General features: G+C 31.9%; 1 protein-coding gene across 2 annotated transcripts; it reads left to right on the top strand.

Moving 5' to 3' along the window:
- The first annotated feature begins 1316 nt into the window (after positions 1 to 1316).
- Positions 1317 to 24000, top strand: LOC143046919 (cadherin-99C-like). 2 transcript variants are annotated; one of them, XM_076219966.1, is made up of 16 exons: positions 1317 to 1462; positions 2160 to 2270; positions 2709 to 2789; positions 4789 to 5015; positions 5288 to 5353; positions 6055 to 6159; positions 7503 to 7601; positions 10363 to 10497; positions 11552 to 11719; positions 12318 to 12426; positions 15780 to 15913; positions 17660 to 17747; positions 19995 to 20144; positions 20600 to 20641; positions 22254 to 22296; positions 23856 to 24000. In XM_076219966.1, the coding sequence occupies exons 2-16, from the start codon at positions 2204 to 2206 to the stop codon at positions 23938 to 23940; spliced, it is 1599 nt and encodes a 532-aa protein (XP_076076081.1). In that variant the 5' UTR covers positions 1317 to 1462; positions 2160 to 2203; the 3' UTR covers positions 23941 to 24000. The 2 variants fall into 2 exon arrangements, with proteins under 2 accessions (XP_076076081.1, XP_076076082.1); XM_076219967.1 differs by lacking the exon at positions 10363 to 10497.
- Positions 24001 to 25998: the final 1998 nt, after the last annotated feature.

The raw sequence follows: 25998 nt of genomic DNA on the forward strand, positions 1-25998 counted from the left end.
TTTAGATGTGTATGCTATTTTTATAAAAGATCTACGAAGGTTTATAAATGAGAACAAAACAGTATCTCACAATGTTTTTTTTGGTAAAGTTAAAAAGATTGATATAATTCGTGGGAAAAAAATAATGTTAATATTTTATTCTATTCTGTGTATTTTCCTGGATACTCAGAAAGTATATTACAGGGATACTTTATTGAAGCTTGGAATATGAAGTAAAGTTGTAACAAGCAATCTGAAGAATAAAGAATATTTATTTGTTGTAAAAAATATTTAAATAAGTAAAATGTGGGGAAACACACGTTCGTTCTTGGTAATTCAAGTTTCGAATAATTTCGATTTTTGCATGAGCGTGTAACAATGAAGATGTTTTTTGTGAATTAACATATTAACTAGGTCATCATCAAAAAAACAGTTACAAGGTAAAATAACAAAAATAAAATTCAAAACGGAAAGTCCTTAATCAATTGGCAAAATCAAATGCTCAAATACATGAAAAGAACAAATAACAACTGTCACATTCTTTAACATTAGTTCTAAAGAAAACGTCAAAGAGACACATGGTCGAGATGATGCCTTCTCAGAAAATTCTGAAGAGATATTACTTGTTTTGTATTTTGAGATAGAGATTTGAAGTTACAATATAGCATTAACATCTAAGAATTAAGCAAAGTTGTCTGTATGTATCTTTGATTTGTAAAAACAGGTAAACATGATGAGTATCATATTTTTTTATTTTAAACTACAACATGAAATCAAACGGACCTAGAAAAGTCCATTGCAACATGTCGCAACCCATTTATATTAAAGTTTATAATTATATTGCGTTATATAACCGTCGGGCGTCTCCGGATTTCATCTCAATAGTTAACCAGATGACTTATAGGCAAAAAACCCACGTAATCGAATCCATGCACTGTCAATTGTTTATAGTAGACTTTTTGTAAATTGGATACACGTTTAATATGTTTTAAATCATCTAATAGAATTTGAGGTACATCGGTGATTATGAATCTTACAGCGAATGACCCTTCAAAAATTTCAGGTTGTAACAATCTGTTAAATTACACTATTTATATTAAATAATACAATAAACAGGAAGATACGTCAGAAAACCAACCACATGATCACCCTAATTCATTGTGAAAATTGAAAAGTGATTTTCTGGATCACCGTAAGTGAACTTACACCCAATCATGTCATCAAATACTTATTCTTTGTTTCTCTTATAAAAGAAAACAATGTGAGAAAAGTCTACACCAAATGGATTTTAAATAAACTTCCTTCATGTCATGTTAACAAATTTTTTGGATTAAGATTTCAAAGCTGTTTTTATCTTTTATCTGCCACTTGCATTAGACTAATGTATATATGTGCTGACGGTATCATCACTGGAGAAAGGGAGAATGACAGCATAATAAACGACTCTTGTTGGTTACGCTTTGTATATATTTTCACTCTGCTGGTAAGTTTAAACAGACAAATGCAAACATGTAAAAGTGCATATCTGAATTTGAAAATTCAATTAAAATCATAATTTATACACTAATTTATATGAAAAAGTAAAATCACCAAAATACTGAATTCCGAGGAAAATTCAAAACGGAAAGTCTTTAATCAAATCGCAAAATCAAATGATAAGACACATCAAACGAATGGAAAGCAACTGTCATATTCCTGACTACTATATTCATTAATGGTTTCTTTTCATTTTTTCTTGCATGGCAAATATGAACCCATAAAATATGCCAATGAATATGTCTGGCTACAAGCAGCAACTGGTTATTGTGTTTGGTGCAAAAACTAATTTCTAAGCTCTACAAAGCCAACGATTTTTCTTAATGCTGCCAGGTTAAACACATTGTATTGTGTTCGAGTGGTCATTTTAAACCAGGTTCAATCCACCATTTTCTACATTTGAAAATGCCTGTACCAAGTCAGGAATATGACAGTTCTTGTCCATTCGTTTTTGATGCGTTTTGTTATTTGATTTTGCCATGTGATTATGGACTTTCCGAATTGATTTTCCTCTGAGTTCAGTATTTTTGTGATTTTACCTTTTGGACACTTAGACATAAACAGCAGTTAACAATACAGTACTTATGAACCTTGGATTTAATCTAAATTATACAAATATTTCTGTCAGATTTGTTTTATTCTAGGTACAACTAAAGGTTACCGTCCTCAAAACATTTAATCATCAGTCATGAAAATGTGGCTTGTGTTTCTATTTCTGATACTTTTTATTGGATACACGGATGCTCAGACAAACCGTAAGTATCAAAAGAGAAACGAAAGATACCAAAACGGAAAACTCATCATTCTGTTTCAAAGTCACAAGAATTGTTCGATATCGTATGCAAAAAAATATAAACGACATCTTGCGAAACCACAAAGCACCGTAAGAAAAATATGGAGGAAGAAGAAAAAATAATAATAATCAGAAAAAAATCATTCGTTTTTTTAAAACAAAAGTGGAAAGATGTAATAATCAGAAGAAAACCAATGGGTCTGTCCACAGAAAAGTGGAAAGACCTAATAAATCCCAACAAACATGTTCTTTTACTGACCATTTAGAATAACAACATAAAGATATACATGTACGTAATTAAAAAAGTGACACAATATTGCAACTTATCATCTTATATTCATTGTTACCTACAGTATTGATTTGGTATATGCATTTCAAATTTTGAAACTTTTTTATGTAGCATGTGAATCAACAGCTGTAAGCGGTAACAGTGGCGGAACACCGACTATTACTGTAGCACTGACTGAAGCAAGTGCAGCAGGTATATACTTGATTAATAACATTTGATCAATGTTAATTTTTTAAACAAAATAATTCCGACATATAAAAACAAGTGGGTACACACATATACGTAAGCTTAGTCTTATATGATTGGGTAATAATTCTTCATGGACTTTTTTCTATTGTCTTTGACGGAGACAAAAAGAGAGACATAGGTTTGCGGTTTCCGTATTTGGAGATGGCGGCGTCACAACTATAAATGTTTGGTCAGTTATTGGGAACAACAAGTGGCAAAGCAATGATATTTGATATGCAGTTTTGACAGCATTGTTACATCTCATGTTCCTATGGATAAAATGGCACCGACACCGCAGTCATGGTCTATTGACTTTTAAGTTTTTGCTTAGTTTACATGTATTAATTTGTGATTAAATCAGTAATTTTACTTTTTTCAGGAAGCTGGTGTATCTTTTTGACAAAATAGTTGTATAATTTGGAAGTACACTCTTTCAACAAACCGTCGGCACTTTTATGTGAACGAGCAGTGTGTCTCTCCTTGCTGACGTTAGTTATATTCATATGAGTCAGAGTTCCTTCGGAACAAAGAGAGAGAAACAAGATAATTAAATTTCATTTTCAGATATATTATGATTTTATTTCCTTTACAATCAAAAACTGGGGTGATCACAGGTGCTTCGGAAGGGTAACTAGATCCTGCTCTACATGTGGCACTCGTCGTGTTGCTTATGTTATAACAAATTCGGTAGGTCACATTCATGAAAAGGGAAGGGTATTGTAGTTACGACATAAGGAACATTTCCGATATCATCTGTGAAACGGATGTTCCAAAACGGTCAACCAACTCGTGATGGCGTCCGTAAAATTTACGAAGGGATGATTTCAACTTCACCATTTGGTACTCTTGGTTTAGTAGCTTCCTTGTAAGCAGCAAGCTTCTACCAAAGAAATCATGATAGGAAATACAAGCCAGGGAATACCGTATCAATTGGGGATATATACTCCGTATGCAGGCGCTGCTGGAATGTTGCTATTTAGAAATGGAAAGTTCACAATTAGGAAGCTGAAATCATCTCTTTTGTCGTAAAGTTTTGTTTTCAACTGACGTTCATTGTCAATTTCTAGATGTAAGTCAAGATATGAGGCAGACTTAATTACATCTGTAGTATCTGTTATCTCTAGTTCGATGGGATAGATTCGTTCAACATAGTCACCAAATTTTGTATTATTTAGTGATAGAACATCATCTGTATAGCGGAACGTGAAGTTAAGGGATATTACTAACTTCTTATCTTTCATCATAAGAAGTTTCTGTATGAAGTCAGCCTCATAATAATGAAGACACAAGTCGGCAAAAAGAGGGGCACAATTGCTGTTCAGACTTTAAAAATGTCGCCAGTGTCTGAACAGAAAGTTGAAAAACCAAGATTATGTCAAACAAACAATGTCTCGTTCGATTTCTGATAACGTTCATCGGAAGATACCAAGCCTTTGTTGATAAATATTACGTATCAACTTTAAAAGTTTTCATTTCGATTAATATCCTTTTGACGTGTCGCGATACTTATGCAGCCCAACAATTTGCCTTTGTGCTGAGGTATTTTTCTTTGTACTCTTTCTTTTTTGCTGATGTGCTTTGTTTTTAGTTACAGTTTTTGTCTTGTTATTTTAATCATAATATTTTTTCTCTATTTGAATAACAGAAAAGCGATACATATATCATTGTGTTAACAGATTATATATTATGAGGTAAATTTGTGTCTTCCTGAAAGTTTGATCTTCCAAAGATGCCAAAATATAATGACTTGAATGCTGTTGATTATATGGAGATATGGCAATGTATATGGTGTTTTATACACATTTAATGATGAGCGGTTTCCTTGAATATCAAAAAAATTCAATCGATGTTGTCACATTTCAGCTATTAAACTTAAGTTCATAAATAAAAGCGCAAGAGTTTTGGTGTCTTAAAAAACATGTGACTTTTGAATAATCTATCCCTTCATATGATTCTTTATCAGAAATAGCAAATGATCCGGACAATTATATTGCTGACACAAAGATTAATGGCATATTAAAGGGAAAAAGTCAATTTACGGGTATTACACTGGAAATATCAAGGTCATCTGGTACTCCTAGTTATCTTAATGTGACACAGCAGTTCCTATTGGAGTCGCGTATCATTACACCAGAGAATGGGTATTCACAGAGAGCTTTTATCCGTCTTGTCCAACCTTTGAACAGAGATGTAAGTTCAAATGATATAATCGTGGGAAACAAAATTAACTTTTTCTGAAGCAGCGTTCCAAGTTATTTCAGAAAAATCAAAAACCTTTACTGTTTATTATCAAAATCTATTGCTGGCAAAAAAAAAAAATCCAAAAAATTGTATTCTCTTTAATTTTCATCAAGCATTGTGTTATTGATATTTTTGTGATAAATTCGAAACAATAAGATAAACATAAAATTATTCAAATTAGGCTTATATCATCTTTACATTTTATATATGCTTTTTCATAGGGTCTGACAGCAACTACATTTGATGATACAGATGTCATTGAATTTCAAGTCAAATGTACACGATTGGTGAGTAAATATTGTCTTAAATATTCTTTGGCACAGCTATAGAACGCACAAAGAGATACAGTAAAAAGTCATTCACGATAGTTTTGCTGATGATTATTTGTGGTTCACTGTACAATTCTTATATTTAATATATACAATATGGCAGGGAAGTATTAACTCATGTTAGAGATGCTTGTAATTTTATATGGCAGACGCATGTTTCGTCTATACAAGACTCATCAGTTGCGTTTCAATCAAAAAAGTTGGTATAGTGTAAATCAGATAAGAAGTTTAGGAGGTTATAAAAATAAAACAAAAGTAAAGGTACCAGGCTTATTATTCGATACGCCAAACGCGCGTTTCGTCTACATAAGACTCATCAGTCTCTCGTATTAAAATAGTTAGAAAGCAAAACAAGTACAAAGTTGAAGAGCAATGAGGGCCCAAAATTCCAAAAAGTTGTGCCAAATACTGCTCATGTTATCTATGCCTAACTTCTGATTTGGTAATCCAGACGAGCATTGTGTCGCAGTTAATGTGTAATGAAAACAAAAAAGAAAAATAGTGTGGCAAATATTACTAAGAATATATACGCAAGGATGGAGAAAGTTTTGTGTTTTGCATAATTTGAAATTTGAAAAGAAAGTTAACAAAATTTATCTTTATTTTTTTATAGTTTAAGTCAAAATAGAAATAATATAATGTCTTCAGGATTATTTCAGGGTGCAACATCGTCTACATTTTTCTTGATAACAGTAGATGTACAAGACATCAACGATAACAGTCCTGTTTTCGTTGATACCCCATATCACGCCAGTGTGAATGAAGTAAGTATCATTTTCCATCATTTTCAATGGCGTTACACTTATTTCAGGCCTTTTACCTTCCAGCGGTATACTAATGTTGCCTTTATTTATCTCTCAATTGTAATTGGTTGAGTGATTTTTTTCTCTGGTACAACATACCTAGCCACTTTTTATGATGTAAGTCTCTGCTTCCACATATCCAGAAAATGCTTATATATACAGACAATATTGCATTTTAATTTTTGAAAATGACTTTGTCAACAAGAATTTCAAGTATGGCTTCAATGATAGCTTATATAATTGATGAAGTCAGTATATCAAAATAAAATGCTATTATTTCTTATCAGCAATGTTTGACTATACACTATGGTTTTTGGTTGAGAATATGCGATAAAATGAAACTATATTCAACGTACAAAACATTGGGATAGTGGTTCAGTGGAATGCAATGACGCTGTGTGCATATCATCGCTAAGTTGACTAGGGTTGACATGAACGCGTAACGTTGCTGCACTGTTGCGTGACGTCATTGCCTAATGTCATCGAGAATCAGGTCATGTACATGATATAGAAAAGTTGTAAGCATTACTATTACATGGAACATGTGCAAATCGACGATGATATTCTTTATAGTGCCATATACCTTGGAAGCGCGAATGGGACGCTTCCTAATTTCTCTGATACTCTCAAACCACACCTAACTAATGTAATTTAGCGATGTTTTTTTTATCTATAACCTCGTAAATCGATAGTGTTTATACAGTAGGTCTGATTTCAAGGATAGCGCATAAATAAACTCATCATAGATTCCAGGACTAAATTTAGTATATACACCAGACGCGCGTTTCGTCTACAAAAGACTCATCAGTGACGCTCGAATCCCAAAAAGTTAAAAATGCTATATAAAATACGAAGTTGAAGAGTATTGATAAAGATATGTTATAGTTATATATATCATTCATTGTTTTTTATTATTTTATCATTAGCCTTATGTTATATGGACCCATAGGAGCCTTTAAGTTTCATATTTTGTACTGTAGCTCTCCACTAAATTTTGAGCGTGAAAGCTGAAAAATAGTTATCCTATTGATCAAAAGCGGTTTCTTTCTTATGAAACAACTGTTCTTTATAATGTTTTGATAGTTGATACAGTGAATTCTTTATAAACACCATTCTTTTGAAAATTTCAAATCAAACCAGCATGTTATCATTTAATTATTACATGCGAAACCAGAAATATTTATAAAACAATTCAGTGATATAAGGTTGTTTGAAAGACTTAACCAAATCAAAATCATACATTATTAACTACGTGTATAGGTATGTGATGATATCTTATATCATGTTGTTCTATTTTTTGTCAGTTGTCACCATTAGGAACAACAGTATTTAGAGGAATTCGTGCTTTTGATTTGGATGCTGATGAAAACAAGGATATAAATTTTGGCATATTTCCGCTTAAAGTGAGTTTACTTATGAACATAGCACTATTGCATGAAGAGGTAGTTTTTGATGAAATAATCACCTCTTCTAAAGAAGTGAAGATCTAAGGAACAGGGTGATTGCTGGTGATTAAAAACGCTTTTTTTTGCACTTTCATATTTTATATTTGTAATGTACAGAAGTTCAAGTGTAAATTATACCAACATACTTTAACGTCCTAGAATAATCAAGCTTTGGTCATCTATGCACTCTAGTAGGAAGGAAATGTGTACAGAAATATGTTCTTTGGAACAAATGAGCATGCCAATTCTATATTGAATACATTATTTAACCGTCAATAGTTCAATTGATCAAAATCTACAGAATGATATGGACCGCTTAAAGAATTGAAATCTGATACCCTTTAATTAGGAATGTGAAATCGGAAATAGAGGAAGTGGTTAAATAAATATGAAATTTAGCAGAAAATTTAAAATAACTTATAGAATCATATTCAAAACAGTGTTGCTGTGGCCATTGATTGACGACCTATATTATCCCATTGACTAGGACAGATTAGGTGAACGTTTGTCTGTAACGACCACTGATGATACAAGTCTGGTCTTTGTTAGTCTTGTTTGGATTTTTTTAAATTTTAGTTCCTCTATATGTTTCGGAGTTAAGTGTGTCTATCATTTTAACTGAACTAGTACAAATTTTGGTTTAGGGGCAAGTCGAAGTCCTCTATTGGGTGCGGGATGATTTTCTCACTATTTTGAAGACCCATTGGTGGCCTTTGGCTATTTCTGCTTTTTAAATGGGTTGTTGTCTTTTTGACACATCCCCTTTTTCATATTTGTTATATGATCATTCTATTTTAGGGTGAACGACTTTGGCCAATTATATGTTCATTCTATATGACCTCAGATCATTGAGCTCTTATATTTGCTTATCCGGTGTGTGATCTCATTCAAAGACTTCTACATATAGTGTTTTTCATTAATATACAAAGGGGAAATATGGGTAATTGTTTTCAGCACTATTTTGCAAATAGGAATTTCTTTGTTTTATACATGTATCACACATAACATAAACGGTACCAAATTTACTGCTCTAGATGCAAATTTCGATAATCAATATTTATCCTAATTTAGAGTAATTTCTCGCAATTTGATTGGCTGATATTGTCCTAATACATTTCAGTACATTTTTTTATTACGTCAATAGGAATTATCTCCCTCATTTATTACGTCAATTGGGATTATCTCCCTTATACCATTGACCTAATAAAAAAATGAGTTGCTTCATAGTCCTAATATTTTATTTTTTCACAGTTTTAGATTAAATATCTAAAATATAATTGGTTGATATTGTCCTTACATTGAATTTTGATATAATAATATGCAATATAACAAAATCAAGATAAATTCGTTACACAGTGTTCAATTGTCCTAATACGGAATTTATCGGGTCAATAAAATTCATATCGGGTTTGGCGTCGCCTCACCCGATATGAATTTTATTGACCCGATAAATTCTCGTATCAGGACAATTACACACTGTGTAACTAATAATCTTCAGTTATGCTCGAGGCCAAACTAAAGCTTATTAAAAAGATGATGTACTATAAATCAAAAGGGACAAAAAAGTATAGCCAAAGAAAGACATGGAATCAGAGTTGCATGAGGGAGGTTTATTCCTTAATTTAAAATTATTTTCATAAATTTGCAGCAACAAATTTTATAGCACAAAATATGTATTTGTATGCCAGTATCGAAGTACTGGCTACTTGGCTTGTGTAATCCTTGGGGACTATCAGTTTACCAGCAGAATTTTTTAACAGTTCATCAACAGAGATATTGCCCCATCGACAGTTATAATATTACTGGTACCAACTTGACTGCACCAGATCCGCATTTAAACAATATTTGCTAGAGGGATAGATATTCTAAAATCCAAACCCTCTTCAAAAATTGATGAGCTGATAAAACAAACCAAATACAATGACACAACGTCCGTATTTTGATGTCATTACCGAAGTTGGTTAATGTTACTCTAGGGGACATATAAGCAGAGGTATCGACTCAATGGTAGTAGTAATATTGACGGTTATAATAACAACAACAAACATCAACATATTTCTCTGCATCTGTTGATTTCTGAAAAATTTATAACAACATGTATACCTCCGCAAATATTTGAGGGACTAAGATTTGGAATGATTGAAAAGCACTTTTAAAAAGTTGCAAACTAGTTTAAATGAATTAAAATGAAATCTGTTCTAAGCCTTTCTATTGGATAATGCTTGTGAATGCTGAGATTATTGATCATTTGATTTACACTTGTAATTTAATGCATGTACAGGATTTATTTTTTAGAAAGAAATATGTTGACTCTGGTCTACTTTTATTTGTAAAAATACTATTTGCACTTTTTCAATCAATGTTTAACTTAAAGTCATAGGATGGAAAAAATATTGTTAAATGCAATATTGTAAAGTAGTAATTAAAATAAGATTTAGGGGTTCATCTTTAAATCACAAATTGGTCACAAGGGAGTATTTTATGCATTCAAATCATGTTATAGTCTGTATTCATAAATGGACGAACCTTGCATATATTTAAAACAGTATAAAATTGCATGATACTTTAAAACGACAGAGATAATCAACAACCGTAGAAGGAGTTTGTACAAAAGTTCAGTTCTTTCATTACTTTTACTTTATGTTTACATATGATATGGTTATTTAAGACATTAAGATTTTATATTTAGCTAATGATCGGATTTTTTTTTAAATTCCAGACACAACCTAATTCAAGTATTCCTGATGGGTCTCACATATTTGTAATTGCAACACCCCGTCTTGGATATATTTCAGTAAATTTTATCTTGGATTTTGAAAAAGTAAAAAAATATGTTTTACGAATTTCTGCGACAGTAAGTATAATCTCTTGTGTTCTTTTCATATATTTTATGATGTAATGATACTAAATCACCAAGGGGTGCTTGAGGGATTGTGCTTGTTTTTCATATGATGAAGACACAATATTTCAATCAATTTAACTAAGGTCTTGAGCTGGCATGTCAGTAACTGCTAGTAGTTTTTTTGTTTTTTTTTTTTGTTAATTTAATCATTTTACTTAGTTTCTTTTATTACATATTCTAACATCGGACTCGAACTTCATTTAAACTGAGTTTTACTATGCGTATTGGAATGTGTTTGTTTTTTCTACAATGGCTAGAGGTATATGGGGAAGGTTGACATATCACAAAACATGTTTAACCCTGCCGCATATTTGCGACTGTCCAAAGTCAAGAGCCTCTGGTTCCTTTAAGTATTGTTTAATTTTAATTTCATATTAGAAAGAAAATGTGATATGATTGCCAATGAGACAACTCTTCACAAGAGACCAAATGACACAGAAATCAACAACTATAGGCCATCATACGGCCTTCAACAATGAGCAAAGCCCATGTCGTATAGTCAGCTACAAAAGACACCGAAATGACAAATATAAAACAATTCAAACGAGAAAACTAACGCCTAACTTATTTACAAAATAATGAACAAAAACATATATGCAACACAGTAACAAACGACAACCACTGAATTACAGGTTCCTGGCATAGTTTCCAACTATTGGACCTCGCTGAAACTATTTGACCGCAATCGTCATCATATTTCGCGGAATTTCAAATGCAACGCCTCAGGGCAATAGTTGCACCGCCTCAGGACAATAGTTGCACCGTCTCATGGCAATAGTTGCACCTCGAGGACAATAAACAGTCAGTTAGTGTTCTATTATACCAAGTCAATAAGTATAATATGTATATATACCATTTATATATTAAACTATATATACCAAGATATATAGTTTAATATCTCCTTCGTATAGACCAATAAAAATCTGGTAGTAAAACGTGAAGTATAATAATTTAAAATGTCATTAAAGCTTTTTCGTTTTAAACATTTGCGAAATTCATTGATTAGGACCAGTCAACAGATGCTAATCTGAGACGTACAAGTTATGTCAATATTACTATTGACGTGACAGATGGAGATGATCTAGGTCCTGTTTTTGAGTACAATGGCTGCTTCAGATTGGACAATGTTTGTTTTAATCCCACCTATACGACGGAAATATCACCTCATTCAACTGCAAGTATTGGTGCATAACGATTAAACCAAAAAACAAAAAAATATTGGATATCAGAAAATTACCACATTCTAAGAAAAGAGTATACAAAATTTATATAAATAAGAAAAAGGAAACTCATTCACTATTATTGATTTATTCTTTATTTGTTGATTTATACAATATGCAATCAATTACATATGTTAAAGAGAGGCAGAAGATGAGCTGTTAACGCTATGGCAATAAATATAATCACCACCAAAAGATAAACAGTTTACAAAACACTCAATGGAAAAAGACTGAGCAACACGTACAAATTTGTTTAACATTAAATTGTTCATTTGCCATTTTGCCATTACATGGTAAGTAGTAAATGGCGATATCCGTATTTTTAGATTTGGTAGAATCCAGATTGATTTTTTTTGCTTCATCAGTAACAATTAAATGAGTATGCCATAAGTATGTTCAAAACCATCCTTGTAAACATTACAGCCGGTAGCAGACAATTATTTGCATATGCTTAACTATCAGAAAGGTTACTTTTTAAATGATGTGGAAGTAGAAACTAACAAAAGTGGATCACAGTGCTATTGAATAACAATTTAGACTTTTTTTCCCTAGGCAACACGACTAATTCTTAAGGCAGCTGAAGACCAGAGTATGATAGATTCAATAAAAGCTAGAGACCAGGACACATTTAATGCACGTATACAATTCAGCATTGAAGAAAGTAAGTATTTAAATCATTTTTTGAAACCACCACAAAGGTATATCCTCAAAAAAAGTGTTGTTTTGAATAATCAACTACATGTATGAAAGAACATAAATGTTATTCTGTACAGGTTGAGTAAAAAGTAAAGTTACAAAAATACTTAACTCCGAGGAAAATTAAAAAAAGGAAAGTCCGAAATGAAATGGTAAAATCAAAAGCTAAACACATCAAACGAACGGATAACAGCTGTAATGTTCCTGACTTGGTACAGGCATTTTCTGATGTAAACCCTGGTTTGATAGCTCGCTAGACCTCTCACTTGTATGACAGTCACATCATTAAAGTTCTACTATACTTTAAAATGACATGTAAGGCGTACTACGGGGCGCCGAATGGGACTCTTTTGTAGACAAAATTCATTTTTGTAGACAAAATTCATTTTTGTAGACAAAATTCATTTTTGTAAACAAAATTCATTTTTGTCATGACAAAAGTCAATTTTGTCAAAAAGGTATGCAAATATAAACTTATTTGTATACAAAATTGACTTTTGTTACCTGATATGGAAATTAAAACACAAAAGTCAATTGTGTGAGACAAAATTGACTTTTGTGAGACAAAATTCAATTTTGTGAGACAAAATTCAATTTTGTGAGACAAAAGTCAATTTTGTATGCAAATTTGTTTAGTTTGGATTCTGTGAACTAATTTGCATACAAAATTGACTTTTGTGAGACAAAATTGACTTTTGTGAGACAAAATTGACTTTTGTGAGACAAAATTGACTTTTGTGAGACAAAATTGACAAAATGAATTTTGTCTCACAAAATTGAGTTTCGTCTCACAAAAGTCAATTTTGTCTCACAAAAGTCAATTTTGTCTCACAAAAGTTAATTTTGTCTCACAAAAGTTAATTTTGTCTCACAAAAGTTAATTTTGTCTCACAAAATTCAATTTTGTGAGACAAAACTCAATTTTGTCAATTTTGTCTCACAAAAGTCAATTTTGTCTCACAAATGTCAATTTTGTCATCACAAAATTGAATTTTGTCGTCACAAAATTGAATTTTGTCGTCACAAAATTGACTGAGACAAAATTAACTTTTGTGAGACAAAATTGACTTTTGTGAGACAAAATTGACTTTTGTGAGACGAAACTCAATTTTGTGAGACAAAATTCAATTTCGTCAATTTTGTCTCACAAAAGTCAACTTTGTCTCACAAAAGTCGATTTTGTATGCAAATTAGTTCACAGAATCCAAACTGAACAAATTTGCATACAAAATTGACTTTTGTCGCCCAATTTTCAAATTAGGTAACAAAAGTAGTCTGTGTTACAAAAATGAATTTTGTCATAACAAAAGTAACTTTTGTCCACTGAAAGATAATTTTGTATGACAAAATTTTAAATTTGTAGTATGCTAAACTGAACTCATTTTTGTTGAACAAAACTCACTTTTGTCCGTACAAAATTGAATTTCGAGTACAAAATCACGAGAGTCCCATTGGGCCCGTACGTAAAACAAATATTTTTACATTCTGATTTCTTGAAAGATCATTTTATCAAAAAATAAATATGTGTTTTAACAGGTCTACTGTTGTGTAAAGGGATAAAAAAAAACATAACGGTTACCCGATTGTTTCATTATGAAACTATAAACAACTGTCATACAACTGATATATTTCTAGCTAAAAAGCAGATTTAACCAACAGTTTTCTTATGAAAGCGCATGTACCAAGTCAGGAATATGACAGTTGTTTTTTTGTTGTTGCATTGCTTGATTACGTTTGATTTTGTTAATTTTTATGGACTCACCCTTTTTGAATTTAGCTTGGAGTTTGGTATTTTCATTATACTTTCTTTTGTCAACATCGAAAATCTGGAACTCAACAGAAAGGCAGTTTATACAATTCTGTCTGGGCATTTTATTTTCCTTGTCAGTCATCAATTAGTAAATACCACTATTTAAGGTAGCACAATACAAAGATTTTATACCGTCAATTTTAAAATGCTGTAACTTTCTTTATAATGCTTGAATATTTATATTTAAAGTTGTATCTATGGATAACTAACAGATTATTTTTTCAAATTAATGCAATGTTAGTTTTATACAACAATCATGTAATCAATTATTATGTTAACTGTGTCTGCAAAATTTTACAAGAAATTTCCACTTTCAATTGAAATTAGCTTCTTCATGGTTACCCCAAGAGGGTTGATTTTATTATATGTTAATTGTAAAGCCATTATCTACAAAATAGTGTCTCAGATTTCTGATAGAATGTATAGATCAAATTTTACACATCATCAAACATTATCTGTTTTATATGGTAAGGATGTTTACACTAATGACAGATTGAAGAGAGAATGAAATACAATTGCGATAATTTGAGACACCTTCTTGTAGCTCCTGCTGTGTTGATTAAGATTTTGTAAAAATTCCCTGTATAGAGATGATAGAGCTAAATTCATTCAAGTGAACTGACCAAAATTCTGCCATTAATTGCATAATAATTGATTACATAATGATTGCATAACAAAAATATTGTATTCATTTTAAAGATTAATCTTTTATCTATCTATATATACCTCTTTTATTAATGTATGTGCTGTCTTAAAAAAGTAACAGCATTTTAAAGGTTGAATATTGGAAGTAAAAAAATCTTTGTATTGTGCTACTTCAAAATATATTAAATATACAAGGTGGCTTATAATTTTGCATTTATCTACAATGTTATATTCTTTGAGTTCACATTTCGGATTTGGTGCTCCAAATTATGTACTTTTTTTATTTTGAGAAAGTCTAGATGACAACATAAAAGTGCAATTTAAAAATGCAATGTGCAAGTAGAATGTTTTGATCATATTTGAAGGAGTCTGGAATACAAAATTATATCCCGTTATCTATGATGATTTTAATTAGATACAATCCCGTCCCCTTTTCCTGGAATGTGACCTATCGAATTGGACTTATTACTGGGTTTGACTACTAGTACCATGAGCAACACGACGGTCACCACATGTGAAGCAGGATTTTCTTACCCTTCCTCAGCACATGAGATTATCCAAGTTTTTGGTGGGATTTGTTTTGCTCAATCTTTATATTTTTAAATATTATTTTGTGTACTATTTGTCTTTGTCATTGTCAGTATGTTTTCGACTTATGAGTGTGAATATCCCTTTGATTTCTTTCGCCACTCTTTTAGTATGAGCAAATAGGTTAAATTTACTTATTCAAGACACAATACAAACAAGTGACAAGGGTGCCGCATAACACATTAGATATAATGATCTTCTTCAATAGGCAGATTGAAAAATTTTATAAATCAATATGGAATACATTTGCTTAAAATATTTCTGTTTCAATTCAGCCTTGCCTCCGGGGTATAAAAACAAGTTTGCACTGCTGAATACGACAAACATCGGAGTATTTTCCAGCGTTGTAGTATCGCAAACTGAACCTTTATGTAACAGTGACATTAATATTTTGAAAATCATAATAAAGGTAAATATAACGGTGTTCAAAAATCCTAAATCTATTGACAGAAAACAAATTCGGGTTACAACCTAAAACCGAGGGAACACATTAACTATTAGAGAACTATAAATTATGTACATATATACAAAGTACCCACGTTTGAACCAAAAAAAGAACAAAACGTAAAGACAAACACGGAAAAGGAATCAGAGCTTCGTATGAGGAAGATGCAGTCCTTAATTTAAGATAATTTCAAATTGATAAAACAACAAATTTCAGTAAAACAATTTCCGTACTTTTATGACAGTACCGAAGTGAAATTAAGAATGGAAATGGGCAATGTGTAAAAGAGACAAAAACCCGACTAAAGAGCAGAAGGCCACCAATGGGTCTTCAATACATCAAGACAATCCCGCTCCTGGAGGCATGCTTCAGCTGTCCCCTAAACAAAAATGTGTACTAGTTCAGTGATAATTGATGTCATACTAAACTCCGAAATATATAAAAGAAACTTAAATAAAAAAATCATACAAGACTAACAAAGGCCAGAGGCTCCTGACATGGGAAAGGCACAAAAATGCAGAGGGGTTAAACATATTTTTTGATATCTCAACCCTTCATTATACCTCTAGCAAATGTAGAAAAAAACAAACACACAGCAATACGCACCTTAATTTCTTGATTGACAACATACTTGTTACGTTCGGAGGCCGTGTTTTTCAACAGACTATCGGCATTCCAATGGGAACGAATTGTGCCTCTCTTCCTGCCGACTTGTTTCTTTATTATTATGAGGCTGACTTAATACAGGAACTTCTTAGAAAGAAAGATAAGAAGTAAGCAATATCCTTTAATTGGATATAGGAAGATGTGGTGTGAGTGCCAATGAGACAACTCTCCATACAAATAACAATTTAAAAAAGTAAACCATTATAGGTTAAAGTACGGCCTTCAACACGGAGCCTTGGCTCACACCGAACAACAAGCTATAAAGGGCCCCAAAATTACTAGTGTAAAACCATTCAAACGGGAAAACCAACGGTCTAATCTATATAAACAAAACGAGAAACGAGAAACACGTATATATTACATAAACAAACGACAACTACTGTACATCAGATTCCTGACTTAGGACAGGTGCAAACATTTGCAGCGGGATTAAACGTTTTAATGGATCCAAACCTTCTCCCTTTTTCTGAAACAATAGCATAACATCACAACAAAGAAAAACATACGATAATGATGTTCTTTCACTAAATAATTCAAAATTTAGTGACTATTTCGAACGCATCTATCCCATTGAACTAGAGATAAAGGATATAACAGAAACAGGGTCGATTGAAAACAAAACTTTACGACAAAAGAGATGATTTCAGCTTTCCAATTGTGAACTTTCCATTTCTAAGTAGCAACATTCCAGAGCACCTGCATACGGTGTATATATCTCCCAACTGATACGATATTCCCGTGCTTGCATTTCCTATCATGATTTTCTTGATAGAGGGTTGTTGTCAGTTTATTTTCGATTTATGAGTTTGACTGTCCCTCTGGTATCTTTCGTTCCTCTTTTAAAACTCAGTTCAAAAGAAGTCGGAGTCCGATGTCAGAATATGTAGCTATTTGGCTATAAATACACTTAAAACACAGTCCTGTAGTAGAGGTAGATATTTTTTTGCAATATTTGTGTAATTTTCAAAAGTTTTGTCGTTAATTTGTATGTGTTTTCATTCATGGACTTTATGATTGACATCGGAATTATACTTCTGTTTACAGGCTACTGAGTTGACAAAGAAGAGACATTTCAGTCGAGCTGTAATTGACGTACATATATACCCATCAAATATTTCTTGTGTGGAAAAGGGTAATTAATTGCCGCTTAAATCTTTAATCCTATTCAATCTCTATTCATTTTGTCAATAAAAATATGTACAAACACAGTCGTGAGGCAGCACGAGGCATCTTACCACTAAAAAGTAAGTTAGCACTATCTTTTAACTGCACTTCCCTATATAAAGATGTTGTCCCCTCAATTAATAATTGTTTGGTGACTATGTTGAACGCATCTATGCTATCGAACTTTTGATAAAGCATACAACAGATACAGTTAATATAAAATAGAAGATGTTGTATGATTGCCAATGAGATTTCTCTTCAAAAGCTACGAAATGATACAGAAATTAATAACTATAAGTCTGTCTCATATCTTTCACTTCCATTTAGTAATTGACAATACGGGTCGAAACAAATGTTGACGACAAAAGATATGATTTAAGCATTCCAATTGTGAAGTGTCCTTTTCCATGTAGAAACATTCCAGCATATATAAAGTATATATCTTTCAATTAATTCGGTATTCAAGGGCTTGTATTTCCTATCATGAATTCCTTGATAGAGGGTTGCTGCTTTCAATGCATTATAAGTGGTGTATCGCGCCATCACGGGTTGGTTGACTGCAATTTAACATCTGTTTCAAAAATAACGTCGAATTTGTTCCAATTGTCGTAACCTTCAACCCGTCCTCTTTTTCCGAATGTGACCTGTCAAAAAAGACATACAACCGAATGTGTACTACATCAGCAAAACACGACATAGGTAGCAATACAGTTGAGGGGGGAATTATGTTATGCATGTGAATATATATGAAAAGAGCATTTTCCATAGGTTTGATTTTTAATAGTTTATATCGAAATATAATCTCTTTTTGGATTAATCATGACAACCATCTGTATTTATTTGGTACAAAATATTGCAAAAACGCGGGGTGAAAATGTCACAAAAGTCCCACAAATGTTGTCCAAAAGGAGAATTTCAATCCATTAGTATGATACCTTTCCTGAAACCATAGACTTTTATCTATCAAGAGGTAAAAAAAATCATATGCATTTCTGCTCATTTTTCTATAAAATTGAATTTAAAAGTAAGAGAGTCAAATCTTTGTTGAAAAACACTACAATAATATCTGGACTTATGGGCGGTACGGATGTGAAGTGACAGACTATCAAACAGAAAAATGGTTCATAAAACATTTAAAAAAAATCTAAAATTCTATTTTATTGTACAAAAACTTTCATATTTAAAATTTTCAATGGCATTGTCAGATAATTTTCGACTTATGAGTTTGAATGTTCCTTTGCTATCTTTTGCCTCCCTTTAACGTTAAAATACAACAAAACAAAGGAAACAGTAGTATACGGCTGTTCTAAAGTCATAAATCGGTTAAAAGAAACAAATCCAGGTTACAATCTTAAACAAAGGGTAAACATTTTAAACTATGAGAGCAAAACAACGGTACAATAGAAACACTACATTTCAACAAAAACATACGCCAACATCCATTAAAAAAAAGAATAATTGTCATATTCCTAACTTGGTACAGGATATTTTAGAAAAAATGGTGAGTTGAACATGGTTTTATTGATTTTGATTTTAAACATATTTTATTCATTAAGATATGAAAAGGGTTGAGCAACAGGCACAGCCTATAAAACATGTAAAAGCTTTCTCCATATTACATGTACAAGGTATAATTCAATTATAACAACTGTATTTAAAATAATGCAATAAAGTGGAACATGCATGCTACTTATTAGCATACATGAATAAATATTGGTTTTATGGATAGCCAAACCTCCCGCTTACATAACAATATTTAAAAGTATCGATTTGCTATGTTGAACGCATTGAACCCATCGAACTTGAGATAAATGATGCAACAGTTACAAACAAGTTTGTCTCCTATCCTGACTTACATTTAGAAAATGTAGAAATTTATTAAGAATGTCGATTGCAAACAAAGCTTTACGACAAAAAATATGATTTAAATTTCACAATTGTGAAGTTTCCGTTTCTATTCTGCAACCAAAAATATACATAAAATGATTTTCTTGGTTTTCAAAATTCTTCTTTGCTTAATTTATAACTAATACGGAATGATCGTATTTAGGTATATAACACGTTAATTTGGCGCGCTTTTCTGCATAAACCTTCAATTTTGAGGTTTTGCGATTTTGGAACAGGCACGGGGATACGACAATCTAACTTTATTTGGATGATCTGATCTGAGAAAATGGTCGATGTGACTAGACACATTTATTTTCTTTACTTTAAGAAACAGTAGTGGTCAATACAACAGTGGTCAATACATGTGCAATGAAACCATGTAGTAATGCTGCCTCGGTTGTGGGAGCTGTTTTAGGAACTCTGTTGGCTATTGTTCTCACAATTCTTGTGGTTCTTATCACCAAAATAAGAAAACAAGGTAAATAATATTTTTTGTTACGTAGGAAGAATTTGATTTCAATTGAACATGACCAAAAGCAAAACAACATTGCAAGGTGACCTTACTTTGCCTGAACAGAGATAAAAACACGATAATAATGTCTTTATATGAAACACATTAATTGTATAAAGCCCTGACAACAAACCAAATTCGCAGATTCCTCTTAATTTAATATACATGTTTAGATTCAAACAATTACCAAAAAAACTTTTTAGATTATGTTGTTTCATAAAGTGCCAGTAGAAATGTTCGTGTTTATGACAATGCTATCCTGTCGGACAACCTCAGTTTATACCTGGAGTTTTATTCGTTATGTGTCGTATAGTAATTATAATTTTGCAAAAGCAATTTATATGCTTATTAGGTTTTATTCATTTTAATGTGCCTAGTGGCATCTTATCATTTTTTTTTTATATATATAATTTTTATTTCAGGTTGCATAACAGAACAACAAATTCCCGTACAGCAAAACAATGGTTAGTTCCAAAGCTAGAGTAATGTATTTGTATTTTAAAGTATAAGTAACAGTAACTGAACAATTCCAAAAGGAGCAAACGCAGGCCATGAAGTCATAAAACTTTCGAGTCAGTTTTTTGTAGTCATACTCCAAAATCAACCAATGAAAATGCTTGATTTCATGTTTCGAACATAATTTTGTGCTCCGATCACTGAGCAAACTTGTATGATCTCAACCCCTGTCTCGACATTGTAAGCGTCTTATTGCATACCACGTCATGAAAATCCCGGTCCTTCAAAAGTCCAGTAAAACCGTCTTGAATTATACTTTTTTCTTGTAAAGTAAAATAATAGGGGAAATGTGGTTCAGTTGTTCGATGCTACTTAATTATCAATTTTTTAAAACATCGTAACAAATTTGTCGGTAGACTGTTGATATTTTAACAATTTATGATTTTCGCATCAAATGATTTGTGTATTCTTAAACTGGAAAGTAACCCGTACAAGCAAAGGTATGACAACCACCCACCTTTAATAGCTATAGATATAACATTTTAAGAGATGGGAATTGTGAAGAAAGTTTATTACTGTAAGGTAGATGTGCTAATGTAAAAAAAAACTGTTGACTCCCATTTTGAAACACGGGTTTTCCTTAAAAATCCACAGATCAGTTGCTGAAGTTTTATAGATGATGAAGGGTTTTTAATCATTATATAATCACCGAACAAATTTACAACTTTTTCTGCAAAACACGTGACTTTAACTTAAGGTGGTTTAAAAGTTTACTCTTAAAAGCAGAAATGTTTTGTGCTTTAATCTATAAACGCATTTTGTACACAATTTTGAATGCAAAATCCTCCGCACAGGAACTCATTTGGGTGGTATTAATAACAATTTTGGTAAATAAATTAGAAAAATATGAAGTGGTTTGCCAAAGAGAAGTCATCTCGATGTATGTACATCTTAATTGTAAATTGAAAAACATATATATTCCATTTTGCTCATGTTATTTTCATATTTAAATATTCTTGAAAAAAAAAGGCATTCCATACTATGGAAACGTTACGTCTACTGATGTTTAAATCTAAAAACAGTGCAAAATCACTAACTTCATGTTTCAATTTGTGGAGTAAAACCAATAAGCAATTTGATATCAGTATGATGCAGACTATACACAATCTGTACGCAAATTTGTATTTATGCATGTGATCTACATTTTTTTAAGTGTTAGTGTTTTATTATTTTTTTGTTCGAATTTTGTTCCTTTGGTCGATTCTTTTTCAAATTCTTCAAATGATATAAGTACCTTCGGTTTATTTGTTTTTAAGATTTAAATCTGGGTGAACTTATTTAGTGTTCTGTCAAAAGTAAAAAAAACAACAAATGGTATAACTAATTGTTCCCCGTTTATTTCCCTTTAAAGTTATTAAGATATTCACTCAAATAAGCATTCCAAACAAACGGTTAAAATTCAAAATATGAAAAAGTACTCGATAACACATTCCGTTTTACTCCTTTATAGTTACCTTAAAGTTTTCTATATCTTTCATTAGTTTTTGTAAGACTTATAATACAAAATTCTTCTCCGTTCTCATCGTTTTAACCACTCTTGATTATTTTCATTTCTTTCAGGACTTTCTTCTGTACATGCAGTTGAAAGCGGACAATCATCAAGGTAATCTATGATATACAATCACTCAGAAAAAAAAAATAATATATAATCATTCAGGTACTATATAATATACAAACACTCGGGTAATATATATTATCGCTTTTTTGTGCATTTTTCCTTTGATTTCTTTTTTTTTTTTTATAATTTTCCATATCATGCTACTCGCTTGAGATGGAAAATTGTCGCTAAAAACTAAGGAGGCACTTATGGAGGCGTTGCTTATGAAATTGACATGAAATTGACAACGTGGTCATAGGTAAAATAGCGATAAACAGGTTATCATTGGTCATCTGAACTCTTTTCTCGAGAAAACCAATCTCGTTGAGATGATCAACGATAATCTATAAATATACACACACTCTGGTGATATATAATTTACAATCCCCGAGGTAATGTGTAATCTAAAATTACTCACTTAGTGTATATAAAACCACTAGAGTAATATTTGATATGCAATCACTCAGGTAATGTATAAAATGCAAATCACTTAAAAGTTGCATAAAATACTATCACTTAATAGTGAGTGTATAGTTAATAAATCGGGTAATAAATAATATACAATCACACTTGTGCTGTATAAAATATACACATGCATCTGAAATGGTAACATATGCATTTATTCTATATAATCGAATGACAAAAAAATGGATATTACGACATTCGAGAAAAAAAATCCGAGTAATTTCGACACAGAAAAAAAAACCAGTCAAAGCAATGTATGACAGACAAATTGATGCATGGGTGTAATTAAAAAATTCAAAGATGTTATTGTGTTTGACTTATGATTTAAACTATGAAGAATAACATTTCATATGTGATGCATATGAAGACAATGAAAAAGATCTTACAAAAAGGACATTTATGGTTAATTGTATTCAATAGTTGTTTAAATAGAATATATTTGCGAACTTAAAAACCTAAACAATACTATTTGGAAAATCATAAATGTCACACGCCGTTTCGGTAAGTTCAGCCAAACTTCTCAGACACTGAAATTAACTTTACAACTATGACAAAATGTCATAGTTGTTTAGTTGGATTTGGCGTTTGATTTTAAATATTAACGTACATTCCACAAATCCTTGAAATACAGATGGCAGTACATTCTTGTTACTTAATTGAACGATTGAAATATTTTTTTAAAAATTTAAAAAAATGAAAACAACACGCATAATAATTTCTTGCGTCCGAAGCGCTTTTCTGGATCTACCTTCATCAGGAACGCTTAAAGCCAAACATTTGAAATCCGAAGATGTATAAGTACCGAAACCGTCGAAGATCTATATGTCAAAAATACCTGAAATAAATAGCCAAATTCATCTAAAGCCAACTTTAACCTGAGGGAGTTGCAACCTTAGTTTCTTCATAATTTCAAAATTTATAAACGGACAATTTTAGTAAAGTTTGTTAAATCATGTAAAAATTGTGAATCGTTTAATTTTGGTCAATGTACCATATTATTTTCTTTTCTACATTTCGATCTCTGGTATAGGTCAGTATGATATACATTCTGTTTCAAAAATGAATATCTCAGTGATGTTAATAGTCTGGTTTTTTCACAGTGAATATGATGAAATCGGAATGAGATCACCAGCCAATCATTATGACGAGTTACACAATGACCACCAGTACATGGAGCCTAGTTGAATGAACATAGAAAAACACTACATTTAAAAAAAGTTTTATAAAAAAAAAAATCAAACAGCATTTTGAGTGTAAATTATTTTAAAAACATACATAAGGAGCCTTTGATTCACTGGTTGTCGTTGTTTGTTGTTTATTTGTTTGTTTTTTTTTTAACGTTTTCTCGTTTGAAATTATTTACATTTCTCATGTCGGTGCCTTTTATAACTAATCACGTGAAAAGGTTTATGCTCATTGTTGAAATCCTTAAGGTAACCTATAATGTTTGCATCTACTCTGATTCACTGGTTGTCGTTGTTTGTTGTTTATTTGTTTTATTTTAATTACGACGTGAACATGGGGCAAATTATAATTCAAGGTCTTAATACAAGAATATAATAAATTCAAAATTATCAATGTCGTGTGAAAATTGGGTCATTGTTATTCAAACCCTGTATAGACACATGTACGTCAAATAATCATTTCGATGACCAATATAAAGGCACTCGACTTAAACAGTTGAAAGGCCATTCCAAATACGGAGTTGAAGAGAAGTTAAAACTCATGCATTCTTAAAAGTTGATCAAATATGGCTAATGATGAATTGTAAAGCGGGAGGCGGTAAAAAAACTAACATAATTATTCGAATAATTCAACATTTTAAAGTAGAATAAAATATTTCGAAAGGTAATTATACCATACAAATATAGTTCATGAAAATTGCTTATCTGAAACCTCAGACCAAAAGACATCTGTATGATGCTGATTTCTCGTATCAATTTATTCAATCATCTGAAATGTGTTTACAAATAGTTTAGGTAGCACTCCACTGTTAGATGTGTAGTTTCGCATTTTGGCCCCTGTGGATTTTTCAAATAATGTGGAATAAAATTCATTTTTGGATAGCTAAAGATTGAAATAGCCTTCATAGTGGGTTTATATGAACATCAAGCTTATGTAATATAAAACGCCTATAGAATGAAATTCAAAACAGTGTGGCTGTGGCCATTGATTGGCACATTAAATTCATCCGTTGACTGGGACAATTTACGTGAACGTTTGTCTGTAACGACCAATGTTCACGACGTACCTACGATAGACATTTAAACTGTGGGGTCACCAAAGGTTTCTTAACGCCTTTAATTATTAAATAATTCGAAAAATTAATCAGGAATAACCTTTATGTTTAAAAGATTTATATAATTGATATAAATCAAAACATCGTGTTATTTCTGATTAATTTTTCGAATTACTTTATTAAGGTGTTGAGAACCTTTGGTGACCCCATAGTTTAAGTGTCTTTAAAAAGTACATAGTGAGCATTGGTCGTTACATACAAACGTTCATCTAAATTGTCCTAGTCAATGGATGAATTTAATGTGTCAATCAATGGCCACAGCCACACTGTTTTGAATTTCATTCTATCAGATGATGTATGGTTATTTATTATTTAGTTCATGTTATAAGTCCATGTAATACTTAGTAAGTCGAATTCGGTACGTTATGTACAATCAGGAAAAGGGTACAAGATTATGAACATATCCATATATTTTCATCTATGAAACGGATATTCTACCAAGTCAACCAACTCGGATGTCATAAAACTAACGAAGTGATATGACTTCAACTCTCTCACTCTCATTCACAAAGCTCTTCCTCTCTTTATCGCTTCACACTCACTCCATCCCTCTTACTCTCATACCCTGTCCGACTCAAAACCTCTTCACTCTCGCACACTTTCCCTCTCACATACTCTCACCACTGTCACTGTCTCATTCACCCTCTCTCACTCACCCTTTCACACCCTCTCACCCTCACACACCACTCCCTCTCCCTCTCACTCTAACTCACTCATTCTCACTCCCTCACACACCACTCCCTCTCACTGTTACAGCCTCACTTTCACCCCTCACTCTCACACACTCAACCGTCACTGTCACTCTCAAACACTCACCACCTCACTCTCACTCTCTCACCCACTCACTCTCACACAATTATCCCCTCACTCTCACACACACTCACCCCCTCAATCTCACTCACACACACTCACCCCCTCACTCTCACTCTCACTCTCACCCCCTC

This window comes from Mytilus galloprovincialis, chromosome 9, assembly GCF_965363235.1.
Source record: "Mytilus galloprovincialis chromosome 9, xbMytGall1.hap1.1, whole genome shotgun sequence".
NCBI lineage: Eukaryota > Metazoa > Mollusca > Bivalvia > Mytilida > Mytilidae > Mytilus > Mytilus galloprovincialis.

Coding starts and splice junctions, on each gene's coding strand:
- LOC143046919 (XM_076219966.1), top strand. CDS start 2,204: ATGAAAATGTGGCTTGTGTTTCTATTTCTGATACTTTTTATTGGATAC. Junction 2,271..2,708: donor CACGGATGCTCAGACAAACC/GTAAGTATCAAA, acceptor TTTTTTATGTAG/CATGTGAATCAACAGCTGTA. Junction 12,427..15,779: donor ACAATTCAGCATTGAAGAAA/GTAAGTATTTAA, acceptor GTTTCAATTCAG/CCTTGCCTCCGGGGTATAAA.